The sequence below is a fragment of the Lycium ferocissimum genome, chromosome 11, assembly GCF_029784015.1.
Source record: "Lycium ferocissimum isolate CSIRO_LF1 chromosome 11, AGI_CSIRO_Lferr_CH_V1, whole genome shotgun sequence".
NCBI classification, from domain to species: domain Eukaryota; kingdom Viridiplantae; phylum Streptophyta; class Magnoliopsida; order Solanales; family Solanaceae; genus Lycium; species Lycium ferocissimum.
The window spans coordinates 37,342,421-37,357,053 of record NC_081352.1 but is presented as its reverse complement, the minus strand read 5'-3'; the positions used below and the strand labels follow the sequence as shown (position 1 = coordinate 37,357,053).

Below are 14,633 nucleotides of genomic sequence, written 5' to 3'. Positions count from 1 at the left end.
TCTTTTTGAAACAGACTAAAAAAGAAAATTGTATCCATTAAATTGGGTCGTAGAGAGTAGTATTTTCTTAAAATAACTCTTTTAAAAAAAGATAAATTGGGACAAAGCTACTAGTATGGGGAGTATAGGAGCAGCAATATTAGAGTGGAAAGGCATATAGATATTTGAGAGTTCCAAAATCTGAGGTGCCATGTGATTGACATATGGAAAGGAGAACTAAGAACTAAACTAAAGAATGTCTTGGTTTTGGCAAACCCACACACTGTGGAAGAGAGAAATGGATATTTTTGCATATATTTTAGTGAGTTAAAGTCCTTTTATTTATTGCAGAGCTAGCCAATAATAATCATGAGATCTAGCAGAACACACCACGTTCTACCCTCACATGAAAGAAAGTGAGAGCAAGAGATTAGAATATCATTTAATAATAGCCAATTGGCCCAATTCCTTAGTTTGAAGTTTGAACTTGATGAAGTCCAAAGATGGAAAGGGTGACGAATTTTCGTTGGATTTGTAGTTAATATTTTTGTCCTTAACCGAACGTGTGTTTGTATTTTCGTCTACTATGTCCATTGTTTTATGTCTTTCAATGTACCCCAAAAAATGTAAGACTTTCTGTACTATAGGATGGCAATTCTTTTCCTTTTTATTTTAAGAAAAATATTTAAATTTATACCTGCCGATGTACAAAACACCTTATGAATTTTACTCGCCGTTATACTTTAGAATCGTTTCTTACCTTTATCATTAGCAAATTAAATCATCTAGCATTTTAATTTGACTTTTCAAGAATTTCTAGAGTGAATTTCGGAAACAAGGTCTACATTCCCATCTAATTTTAACTATGCTTAAAATAACTTTTTATTATTTTTCAGGTTGAAGTTCCGCTCGCTACATTCAAGTATAAAATAATTTGTTAGCAATAAGAGTATAAATGATCCCAAAATATAACGGAGGATATAATTACCTCTCTGACTCAATTTATATAATACTTTTTCCTTTTTAGTCGGTCCAAAATAGAATGACACATTTTTTATATTCAGTGGTAATAAATTTAACTTTAAACTTCCACTATCTAAAAGAGATGATTTAAAACTATATAAATATTTATAGTTTATTTAGACCACAAAGTTCAAAAATCTTACTTTAATTCTTAAATTTCGTGCTTAGTCAAACATATCATCCATAAATTAGAACGCAGGGTGTAATATATTTAGTATAGCCAAGAAATATTTTCGACAGTATTTTATCTCTGCATTGTTTGAGTTACTATTCGGTAATAGGCCACTTGCGAGCCTGCAAATTAGTCTTCAGTTACATGCCACCAATGAAAATATAATGTTCTCTGAATCTGTATTCAGAAATGGAGATTGGATATGACTAGTTGATCGAGAGAGATGAATTACAGTACTATTGCTGCAATGGCATGTGATAACCACATGTCCAATTGAAGAACAACAGAAGAAGATGAATAATAACGCTCAGTAACAACTGATTACACAATTATTAATTTTGTTTCTGGAATGTGGATATAGAGCATGGGGACTTATTTGTGGTATCCTTTTCAGAAAAGCTTGTGCCTGTCTTAGCTTATATATATCCCTATTTTCTGAACAATCCCTTTCTCTCTCAAACCTATCCTTATCCTCTTTAATTTCTCTCGAACGACATGCCTTTGTTTGACATGAAAATGGACTTTGGGTCTAATGCAATTAGAACGTCGAGAAAATAATATTAGGTCGTAATATCATGTACAATAAAAGTGTATTAGTCATGCAGTCTGATTCCGATATCATAATAAAAATTTTGGACTTAACTCAATTCGAAAAATTAGATATCATATGAGGAGATAAACTGTCATTCCACGTGAAACTACTAACACTTTTTTCTATAATAGTGATATGATCAAGTAAGTATTTTAGACGATTAGTGCGTAAAATTTGAACTCTTATATATCAACGTCCAGATAAAGAAGAAAGGGATATGTAAATTCTGATAGAATCCTGCTACTCTTATCGCCATAAGTCCCATACTCAATAAATAACAAGAATCTGGCCATATATGCCATGTTTGACGAGTATTTGCACCAAGCCATTATCCAAAGTAAATCGTAGCCTTTTCTTTTCTGTTTTTAATTTCAAGAAACTGAAATGGCCACGTGATTGAAGGGCCAAAAAGACAAAAGTACTACTCCAATTTAGGATGTCTTTAACGTGAAAAATAAAAACATCCTAAGTTGGAGAGTACGGTTTCTCACAAAGTTCTATGTAGAAAAACTACAGACACAATGATCATCCATCTGTTTTCAGACTTTCCTCTCAGGAAACCACTATTTGATTGGCTCCCCTCCTCCACAAATTTGATATAGAATGTTTTTTTTTTTTTTTGGTAAAAACATGTTTGCATATGTTCATGCAACTCTTTTATAATACCTCCACCTAGATAAAGACACGAAGAAATAAATTTGAAATCTAGAATAGTTATTATACTGAATTTGATTTTTTATTTTTATTTTTTTTGTATAATCATGTAGTGTTTTTGAATCTACTGTCCGAATAATCTATATTTACGTCCCATAGAGGTTCATTTAAGGAGAAACGCTCCTTATCAGAGATTTGCCTATTTTCAGGATTGAACCCATCTCTGATTAAGAGTAGAGGGATCACATCCATTTCATCATATTCCTTGGTGGTATATTATACTGAATTTGATAAAAGAATAAAACCATTCGTTTTAAATGTCAAATTAAGCTTCAATAAATTATATTAGTTTGGATTATTTACTGGAAAAAACCTTTTTGTACATGTAAAAATTATAAAACAGTTATTACTAATATTTCGGATCCAACTAAAAGAAAATGAGGTTATATATTTTTCAAATGAATCGAGCTTGACCAAATTATGATGTTAATGTGTACCTTAGTTAACGCAAATCGAAATAAACCAAATGATTTTTTCCCTTTTAATTGATTAATTTAATTACTCCACTTAACTAGGATAGCTATAGAAGCTAGCCTATGCTGGTATATATTCTTCTGACTTCTGTTCTCTGTCAGATTTATTAGCTAGTTTATGCAAAAATCACAAGATGAACATAAAAAATTAAACTAAAACCATGGTAATTATCCCATTTGCTCATAGAGTTCATTGGATTCCTCTTACATTCACATTAAATTCTTAAAAATAAACAAAGGGGGTAGTTGGGGGTAGGGTGGGGGGTGTATGGGCATCACCAGAATTCAGAGTAATTTAAGTTATTCAAGAAAATGGAGTTCTCCTCATGTTTGGGTTGTGACCATTTTTTGCCATTAAGTGCCTTTCTGGTTAGTATTCCTCACTGGCCATTGGCCCCTCTGTTCCCATCTACTAAGTATTTTTTTTTTCTTCTTATTTTTCAACATGTATATTTAATCTGAATCTTTGTTGTTCAGAAAAGATGCCTCTGGCATTACCTTTTGTTGGATTTTGAGTTAAATTTTTGGTTCAGACATCCACCTTTTAGGAAAAAGGATTACATAAAATAATAATTGCATGTACATCAAAGGACAGAAATTGGTATGTCAGAATGCTTAACTGGCTAGATTAGACCTAACCTCAACTGAGGACAAAAATTATTCATAATATATATTTAAACTAATCCAATAAATACAAACCTAAAGAAATTTTCTTATTTTTTCACTGATCGTAATAAATTAATATAATTTAATGTAAACATCACTACTCAAGAAATTCCACAGAAACAAGTTCATTAACCACTTTTCACTCTATTTTCATAAAATAGTGACTGTTACGAGGTTTCAAATTTCACAAATTAGAGTGCCAAATAGGACTATCAAATATGGAGCTTTAGAAGAATGTTGTCCAAGAATTCCTCATGTGATATTTGACAATTGGTCTACCATAAATATGCTGACCATGGTCTCGTGAATATTGACTTAGGATGCTCTACAAATCATAAATAAAGGAGGATCTACACACTAGCTACACCTTAATTTAGTGGGTCCTCCTTCACCACCCTAAAGAGGAAAACATCGAAAATATAAATAAAGAAACATTTCATTTTCGAAATAACACTGTAAAAATATTCTGTCAAGTTGTCTTATACGTGAATTTTGTTTACAATGATATTTCTTCTATTATATTTCAGCAGAAGTGAATCCAACATTTAAATTTTATGAATTAACTTTTAAAGTTTTAGCATTGAATTTGTTGTATTTTTTAATGTTACGGGTTCATACTATTTGTTTCAATTCTAGTAAATTTATACTCCACGTCAAACGTATTGGGTTCAGATGAAAAAGATGCCGCAACAATCCGCCTATGTAGCCAAGCCCCCATTTGGGTGCATTCATTTCTAACTTTTGAGAGGAATCCAATTATAAACATTGAGAACTACAGCATTAGAATAAATTTAATTGCAAAGCCATTTCTTAACTCCATCATTTGTCTCTCTTCTTTTGGTGAAATTCCTCTAAATTAGTTTGCGTAACAAGAGAAGAATTTCAATGACCTTTCACATTTTTAGAAAATGAAATCCATCTAAAATGTCCATAACACCCATAGCAAATCACTTGATTCCAAGAGTCTTAAGACTCAGAAAGCCAGAATCCAAAATAACAAATAAAAAAAACTTAGTATTTATTAGTACCTGTATAGTTTTTAGGTCTGGCAAAACAAAAAGTAAGTTTGATGAACAGGTGCTACCGAGCTGGAAGTTAGTCTTTCAGTTCTACTGGGCTAATCTGTCAAGTAGACCAAAGCTTGCCTAGTAACCGATAGGCCCAATTCATGAGAACCCAGGTGATTCTTTTTGGGCAATTTGCAGGATTAACCTTCGCCGAGGGTGATCTTCAATTTTTGTCCCTCAAATTGGTGGTCTTTAATTTTTGTCCTCTGCCTTTGCAAATTATGCCTTAAGGCAGAATTCTACCCATGCAAATTCTGCCTGGGCCTTAAGGCAGAATTTGCAAAACTGTTGATGCAAATTCCGCCTTAAGGCCCAAATTCTGCCTGCATGGACAAATTTGCAAAATTCTGCTGCAAGGCAGAATTTGCAAAGGCAGAGGACAAAACTTAAAGACCACCAATTTGAGGGACAAAACTTAAAGACCACCCCAAATGAAGGGCAATGCCGAAATTCTGCCTTAAGGCAAAATTCTGCCTAGTGAATCCAAACTCTACCTTGAGATTTTTTTTAAAAATTTTGAGCTGGAGTTTCGAACCCGAAACCAAGGGATTTTTAGCGAAGGACAAAAATTAAAGACCACCAATTTGAGGGCCAAAAATTAAAGACCACCCCCCAGTGAAAGGCAATCCTGCAAATTGCCCTAGGTGATTTACACTATTTTCTTTCACGGATTCCCTTCAAAGGCGCTGGTCTTTAATTTTAGTCTCTCAAATTGATGGTCTTTAATTTTTGGTCTTCGCTTAAAAAAGTGACCGAAAATATCTCGAGGTTCTTGGTTCAAACCCATCGCTCAGTTTTTCTTTTAAAAAAAAAAAAAAAAAAATCGTAACGCAAGACTTCATGAAAACAACAAATATATTTAAGGCAAAGGCGGAATTTGCCTTACGGCAAAAGTTTGCCTTGCAATTTTTTTTTTTTTTATCGTATTTGCATATGAGCGAGGATATCGAACCCAAAATCTGCAAGATATTTTTTTTTAGGTGAAGAGCAAAAATTAAAGACCAGCAATTTGAGGGGCAAAAATTAATGACCACCCCTAAATAAGGACAATCGTGCAAATTGCCCGATTTACACGGATGGCATTGAAGTGGAAGGTTCTGAACTTTTACTTCGCTTAGCCCACGCACAAATTTTCAAGTTTAACAAAACTTTTTACTTAAAGTTATGTCCATGGGGCAAGCGAGTATCGCAATATCAAAACCACCCATTATCAAGATCATGCTAAAACCCGCAAAAGGGTTTAGTAAGAAAATTTTCTTCTTTTCTAAGATCATACCATTAGACACTACTAGGGCTGTTTTTTAGAATATAGCTGACACTTGTAGAACTTTTGAAAAATAATCACACAAATTATTATTAGAAGAAGAAGATTTAAGCACAAAAAAATGGAGGAGGGTTTGACTAGTTTTCAATTACTTTGCAAACATTGGTTATATTCCAAACAACTCGTAAGAGTGGATCTCCATGAAAATCATCCTTTTTTTCCACCCTTTTTCAATTGCCGAAAAGAAAAAAAGTAAACTTGGATAAGGTGCGTTGTACCAATTCCTTGCAAATATACAGCAAAAAAATACACCTTTTCATGATTCTGGTTTGCTGAAAAAACCAACCATTATCATGATTTACAATTGACTTCTAAAAACCTTGTATTGTTCATAGATAAATATTAGTACTACTATCTTTTCCTCCACAGTGCATCAAACAAGTTCTAGGACCTCAAAATTACAACTGTGTGATGTACTCAAACAGAATATTTGCAGTATCAAGTCTCTTGCTCCTACAACCTACCCCCATAGTCTCCCATAAATCTCCTATTGCTACAAAACTCTGATCTATAAATGCAACAACCGCCGGAATAAATTATATTCCTCAACTACTGTTATACAGGTAACTTACAAAATGAATGTTGACATTTCGCGGAAGCAATTTTCCAGCAGCAACGTTGACTGAGCCCATTAACCGAAAGGAATGAATCAATCTGTAAACATTTGCCAGCCTATGTGTTTGATGGCAATGAGATCTAATCATCCTCATCTGATGGCAGAGTAGGACTCTTGGAGCAGGCATCTTTTGCCTGAAGTTCCAACATTTTCTTCTCAGGATTACACAGCCCTAGAGGATAAAGTTAAGCCAAGAAATGGTATCAGCTAGTTTGCAAGAACAAGTATTACGAGTAATTTAACTTTTGCAAGAGATCTAAAGCTGGTGTAAGTGATGATTTAATTGCCCCGGTAAAAGGCAAGTATCTATTATAGAAGATGTAAAAGGGTAAACTTTACCTTATTATATAAAAAAAAAAAAGACGTAAAAGGGATTATGCAAAAAGAGAACTGGTCCACTAAGATTCACATTTGCACAAGGAGATCGAGATTAAGATCAAGAAATCAAGTGTTAAGATGCTACAAGAAACAGATAACCAACATATTTCCGCGAGTAAAATTATCAATGATATATTTCTTCAGATAATAGTATGTATCCAATATTCTTTTACTAAAATAAGTGTCATTTAAGGAAATGCCCAAAACTAGCAGTTTCCATCGACAGTGCTGCACATTCAAATTCATGAACTAACATGTATCAAAACATAAGATTATTTGTCATTGGTCCCTGCTGCATGTTGAAATTCATGATCTAATATTCATCAAAGCAAAAGTTCATTTGGCTATTTATCCCTGACAAAAAATCAACACCGGCACATATGTGAAGCACTGATTTTCAAATAAGAGGACAGACCTGAACACTTGGGAATGTCCCACACAGCAATGGATGAAGGAGTACACTCTGGTTCACATAGTTGTCGGTTATCCTCATGATTTACATTCATTGCAAGCATCCAGGAACCAATAGTAACATCCTCATTGCTAAACATTCGGAAACTGAAAAATTAACAGCAAGGGAGATGGCTTATCAGCTATTATGCTTTTTGACTGGGAATTAGCGGAGACACAAGGTTTAATAAAACAGAAAAGGGCCAAATATACCCCTCGTTATACTTTGGGTCCAAATATACCCCTACTGTTATACTATTGGTTCAAATATACCCCTCCTCCGTTAAGTTTGTCCAAGATGGACATCCAATCCTACGTGGCACTGACATTTGATGAGGTGGATGCCACATGGCATGCCACCTCATTATTTATTCTTCCACCACTAAAATTATCTTCCTCTCCACCACCATTACCGCCACTATAACCATCTCTATATCTAAAAAAAAAAATGAGTTCGTACAGCTAAGACAAAGGAAAATTTAGTGCTACCTAAGATATCCACTATGAACAAGCTTTAACCCATACCCCTCAATCATAATTGCAAGATATTAACGAGTTCAATTTTAGTTTCTATTGAATCCATATTTTAAGAATTTGAATTTATAATTTAATTGGATAAAAAATTATTAGATTTAACTGGATCCAATCAATAAGGCTGCATCCATCCTCCATTGAATGTAAACAGAATAGGAAAAAACATGAATGCATAAACAGAATAGGAAAAAACATGGGGAAGGAACTTCTGTTTTTTCATTTCCTCTAGTTTCCTTTTTCTTTTGGTCCATACTTTCCCCATCGGCCAACTGCTGTTTTCCCCTCTATCCATTCCTATATCTTGATAAAATTTCATAAACGTGGTGCTTAACCTAAATCGGATAAAACTTCTACAAAAACAGTTCACAATGTTTAGCTAAGCTATTCACAATGGCAAGTAAATGTTACTAGGCTTAAAAGTTTCATCTTTCAAGTTAGATAAATAAATAGAGGTGGTCATGGTGGCGGCCGACGGTAATGGTGATGGAGGGGAAGAGAATTTTAGTGATGAAAGAATAAATAGAGGGGAGGGTAAAATGGGTTGGGCCCGATGAGGTGGCATGCCACGTGGCATCGACCTCATCAAATGACAATGCCATATATGAGTGGATGTCCATCTTGGACAAACTTAACGGAGTAGGGGTATATTTGAACCAATAGTATAACAGTAGGAGTATATTTGGACCCAAAGTATAACGAAGGGTATTTATGACCCTTTTCTGATAGTACAGGGGTATATTTGGCCCTTTTCCGTTAATAAAAATAGAGAAAGAGGTACTGAAAGCAGTGTGATGCGTAATATACATCCAGCTTTTATAGTAAAGATCTTACGCTATCTTAATTTATTATTCAAAACACCAATTAAGATTTTCACTTTGAAGAATTAATTGATAAAGACAACTTAAATATTTATGGTAAGTGTTGCAAGAGAATGGCATGATAGATGAAAATGCAACACACATAAAAAAAAAAAAAAAAAACAGAAATATGAGTGCGCTACACGAGTGTTATAAGAGAACAGACCTAACAAAGTGAAATGATTTTAGTTTATTCTTCACGTTTGTTAGTTTATAATGAAGCTAGGGTTTTTTTTTTTTTTTTCTTATATGATGAGAAAAAATAAAGGTCTGCCTAGGCCAACCTGGCAGGCCAATGGGAACATATTCCAGAAGTAATATACACAACAGGCAGTAAACAGGACCTACTACTAACTTTCTGAAAATAAAAATTTATGGAGTGACAGTGTGCACTTCAGGATAGATCTTTTTTTTTTTTTTTTTTTTTATATACAATGGTAACATAATTTATGCACTTCAGGATAGATATAATTTATGCACTTCAGGATAGATCAAAGACAGGATTTTGTACAAAGACGGCTAACTTGCCTGTTGTTCCTGAGGGCAACCAAACTCACAACAACATCAGCAGAAAGAGCATAAATAGGACCATAAGCGTGGAGAAAATACTCCTTCCCTAGCATATATCCAAGTGGTTCATACCTGCATCAGTTTCACAGAGGTTATATTTTAGCTAAGAACATGGATGGACAATTATAGTATAACGAAGAAGGATCTTCACATAATATTTTTTGACCTATAGAAAGCAAATGAGAGAGTCAAGAAAGGTCCTCTAATGATGTTGCAGAATAAAGAGATTCGTATCAAATAAATGCCACAAAAGTTATGTACAATAGAACAATACAAGAAGGAAAATAATCGAAGATGGAAAGGAGTTTCACATAATGTAGGTTTACACCAGATCTACCTTGAGACTATACCTATTTACCATAGTTTTGAATGGGCAAACCAATAATATACAAGAGGAGAATACACGGTGTATGTTACTTGCGGATGATACTGTGTCAATTGTAATAACCAGAAAGAATGTCAACAGCACTCCAGGAGGTAAGGTTTTAGGATAAGTAAAGGTAAGATAAACTAAATGCATTACAAGTTTAGCATCTGTCGGAAGAATGAATAAAGTGATACTAGACGGGATTATAGTGCTAAATGCAGACAATTCAGTGATCTCAACTCAGTTTGCAGGAGAATAGCATGACATTTAAAGATGTCGCAAATAAAATTTAAATAAGTGGCTGAAATAGAGGAGTGCTACAGGAGTTGGAGGATTTATGCAAAAGTGAAAGCCAAGTACAATTGGAGACCAACAATACCTATACTGTAGTAAATGTTGAGTCTCTAAGAGCAGCTAACATATCCACAACATAAACCTTTTTGAAATGGTGATGTCAAAGATAGATATGTTGTCATATTAAATTATACAATATTAAATATGATCACATGCGACATGAGCAAATTAGCACGTACAGAGAATAAAACAAGAGGTCATTTGAGATGGTTTAACCATATCTTACGTTAACATTTAAATGTTGTACTATATATAATGATTAAAGGTGTTGAAATGACGAGGTACACATAAAATCACAGGGAGAATAATGGTCTCAAATAATTTACATATCTAAGATCATCAGTTTTTGCGTTAAAAAAGAATATAATGGAAATAAATGATTTAAATAGACAATATTTACTAGTTGGAATTAAGTCTTAGTTGTGTTGATAAAAATTACATTTACAATAAGTTCATTGATTGCCAAGAGTCGTTTTAGTTAGGTTAGGAACTTTATGCCGCAATATGGATATATATGAGATTGAGAAACCTATAAGTTATATTTAGTTGTCAATGTGGTGTTCATAAGTTTTAAATTACACCACACTGACAACTAAATATGACTTTTGCATTTCAGATTACATATGAGATTTATTTATCAGAGCATATTTGACTTCTCTCCACAGAACCCAAACAAACTTTATATACTTTATCCCACAATCATCACAGGCTTCACAGCATGTACAGCGGGCAAACATACTGCTAATGATTAATATCTTTATCCCCTTCCATCCTCCACACACACACACAAAAAAAAAAAATAAAGGGATTAATTCATTTGGAAGTCGTCCAGTAAATACCGGATTTTTTACCTTTTCCGCAATGAAATTCATTTACTTGTAGAGAAAAGAGATAGGAGAGAATTCGTAAAAGCAGAATGGAAACTGTGGAAGACACAAATGCATTTTGGCATCTTGTTAGCTACATTATCATCCTACATTTCTAAAATCCTACTTTTAGTTAGAGCCCGTTTGGCTTAGCTTATAAGTTGCTAAAAACAGCTTATAAGCTGTTTTCAGCTTTTTTGAGTGTTTGGCTGGCCAACTTATAAGCCATTTTGTGCTTAAAATAAGCCCAAAAAAATAAGTTGGGGTAGCCCAACTTATTTTTTTTGGCTTATAAGCTGTTTTCAGAGCTGCTTCTTTTAAGCTAAGCCAAGCGGGCCCTTAATATCATTCATCTAAACAACTAATATTACGCTTGTTGTTTAGTTCCCTCCTTTTCCAGAAAGAGTCCATGGGTGATGAGGTGCTCACCCTAGCTCTTGAGTGTCTACACTTAAGCGCATCTATGCAAGGTACAGCAGCCAGCCTAGTGTCCTTAGCTTAAACAAGACTGATATTAGTCTGCTTACATCTTCACCTCTTTTATCCATTAATAGAGTTCTCTGTTTTAGTGCAAGGATTTAGTACAATCTTTTAGATTCACTGCCATGGTCTGTTTAAGAGTCAGATTGAAACATTAAGTAGTGTGATTTTGTGTAGTAGCTTGGTTGGCCACCTAATTCAGATTGTAAGTACTTACTTGTAAGCAAAACATAGTCAAACTCTAATCTTATTAATCATAATACTGAGACACAACTAGGAATCAAGGGACTAAATTTTACCAGTATAGGGCAAATAAACTACTCCCTTCGTTTCAAAATGTTTGTCTTACTTTCCTTTTTAGTCCGTTTCAAAAAGAATGCCTCTTTCCTTTTTTGGCAACTCTATAATTCCAACTTTCCACATGGCATGTTTAAGACCACAAGATTAAAGGGTATTTTGGTACATTCTACACATCTTTAATTTAAGACCACAAGATTCAAAAGTCTTCTTTACTTTCTTAAACTTCATGTCAAGTCAAAACCAGACAAACATTTTGAAACGGAGGGAGTAGATAACAACAATATACTGGGAACCTACCAGCATGCAGGCAACTTATTAGACTCACCATTTGAGCTTGGGGTCAGTAAAAACTGGACCCTTTTTCATGCAGCCAAGGTATGTTTGCGAGTGAGGACGCTCTTTGGCCAAGAGCAGTGAAAGGCGATCTGTAACGGAAAATTAAAGCAACTCAATTACATCAAAATTATAGAAAATGGTAAATGCAAAACATAAACCGTAAGTAAAGAACAGTAAGAATAGAAAAGCTTCAAAATTCTAATTACCTGGCCGCAAGTATATGTCGTCATCAGCTTTAACATAAAATTCAGAATCATAAAGCGCATAGGCAGCTTTGAAAAAAGCTATGCTGCAAAAAAACAACTTGAGTAAGTATAGGTAACAACAAAAAAAAAAAAGGAGAAGATTATGAATTACACGAGAGTAGCCAGAACTAACGTTTTGTATGGGAGCTTACTGTACTGTTCTTCAATGTCTAATAGTAAAAAATCATCATATTCTGCTATCTCTTTCTTGAGCTCTGCCATTTTGGATTTATCACTTGTTCTACCAATTACAAATCTAAAAGCCAAGCCAGTGGCTTCTTCTAACCTGCATTTTCATTTCAGGCTTTTAGCAAAGTATAGACTTATGAAATGCATAGAAAACAAGCAGCACAACTTCATATAAACATAATGAACATTACTGATTTGTGAATATTTGGCTCTAAGTGCTTAGCGAAAACGGAAAACAGCTTCTTCTTCTTTTCTTTTTTTTTTTTTTTCCCAAAAGGAGACAGCCTTTTGGGTATATATGGCAGGAAACTTCTAGTTCAATTCAACAAGAGCATGATAAAAGTGTCTATTAATAACTCAACTTCCACATGCTAAATCAAGAAAATGTACTATAACCACATGTCATATGCATCAATTTATTACCAGTGAATCGTGATACACAAGCAGATAAAATCACAAGAGTAATGCTACCGGGAAGTAAAAGAAAATGATACAACATTCATAAAATTAACTAAACCAGATTTTAAATTTGATGATTAACAGAAACAGTAAATACTCCAAATACCTCAGGGTGAGCTTCAATAAAATGCATATTTATTTAGCTAATAAGAATATCCAAATGAAGGTAATTCTCACAGCCATAGCTTCTATTGTGTCTTTTTCTTAGCTAAGTTTGTATTAATTAAATCAAATCATCAAAAATTACCCTTTATGTCTATTTTGAAGATATATACACCACGTAGCCCATACTTTCAGTTTGTAACCCGATTTAACTCATATATGTGTATAAACACCTTTTATACACTTTATACAAGGTCGATGCATTATGTATAATACTTCCCCCCAGGTATAAAATGTCGTATATTGGGCTACGTCGCGTAATAATTTTTAAAAAACTGTATATTTTTGAAAATTTCCCCAATAAGAAATCTCAGAGCAGATCAATAAACTAAAGATTTTATTTTTTTTATTTTTACATTCATTACAAATTTACATAGAAAGAGGTAATACTTTGAAGCCCTTGATTTCGATATTGTGATCTTAAACTAAAAATACGTTAAATGTACCAAAACATCCTTTAATCTAGTTGTTTTTAACACGTGTAAAGTTTAAGTTAAAACTAAAGAGTTGCCAAAAAAAGAAAAGAAACATTCTTTTTTAAACAGACTAAAACGGAAAGTAAGATAAATAAAGTACCTTTGAAGGCCTTGATGATCAGATGGAAACCAAGTTTTCCTCAATGATCTACGACGACCCGTTGACCCGAACCCGGTTTGAATACCAACAAAGCCCATAACTTTATGCCTTTTTTGCCCTTCATCTAAAACCCCATTATCATCTTTCCCAATTGCTCCTCCATTTTTATCCCATACAACTGAAACAGATCGAGGTTCTGCATATTTACATTTTGACCCCAAACTTTGTCTCGAAATTGCAATGAAACCGAAAACAAATCCAGCTAAACCGATTAAGGAACAGAGAATCAGGACCGTTGATCTACGGGAGTAGACGGATGTTGAAGATGGCCATGCATTGAAAGATTTTGGAGATGAAGGCATTGAAATGTAAAAAAAAAAAAAAAAATTTTTTTTTTGGGATTTAAATTTAAAGGTGAAAAAGAAATGGTTACAATTTACAGAGATTGAATGTTAAAGGTTTAGATGGGTTTTATGGGGGGGAGAAGAGTAAATTTTACGTTTCAAATTGGTGTGTTTGGGAGTTGAGATTTAGTAATAGCTCTCATTTTGGAAGTTTTATTTAAGTTAAAAATGTACATTCTGTTTGTTGATTTCTTGCAAAATGTTAGGCCAGTTTTTTGTTTTCCTTTTCTTTTGTCTCTTTTTGGAATTATTATAGTATTTATGTGCTTTCCTAATCTCTCTATTTATTTGTTTCTCTGCTTTTGACTTTTTTTTAGGGTTAAGGATAAAAAAAAAAAACACATCGGGTATTATACTTTTTTAAGTTTTCTATCCGAACTATTAGGTGTGAGAGTTTTCTACCTAAATTATCACGAATTAATTTGTAAAAGCACACCTCAACTATCACTTGCTCACTTTTCCTAGTTGAACTATCACCGA

The 14,633-nt window shown here is 33.6% G+C and overlaps 1 protein-coding gene across 1 annotated transcript; it reads right to left on the bottom strand.

Moving 5' to 3' along the window:
* Positions 1-6,215: 6,215 nt before the first annotated feature.
* Positions 6,216-14,291, bottom strand: LOC132036361 (probable beta-1,3-galactosyltransferase 14). The gene is made up of 7 exons (XM_059426681.1): positions 13,750-14,291; positions 12,497-12,649; positions 12,325-12,407; positions 12,108-12,207; positions 9,374-9,487; positions 7,420-7,562; positions 6,216-6,798 (listed from the first exon to the last, which is right to left on the bottom strand). The coding sequence occupies exons 1-7, from the start codon at positions 14,109-14,111 to the stop codon at positions 6,707-6,709; spliced, it is 1,047 nt and encodes a 348-aa protein (XP_059282664.1). The 5' UTR covers positions 14,112-14,291; the 3' UTR covers positions 6,216-6,706.
* Positions 14,292-14,633: the final 342 nt, after the last annotated feature.

Coding starts and splice junctions, on each gene's coding strand:
- LOC132036361 (XM_059426681.1), bottom strand. CDS start 14,111: ATGCCTTCATCTCCAAAATCTTTCAATGCATGGCCATCTTCAACATCC. Junction 12,408..12,496: donor AGTAAGCTCCCATACAAAAC/GTTAGTTCTGGC, acceptor GTTTTTTTGCAG/CATAGCTTTTTTCAAAGCTG. Junction 9,488..12,107: donor ACTGACCCCAAGCTCAAATG/GTGAGTCTAATA, acceptor AAACTGATGCAG/GTATGAACCACTTGGATATA.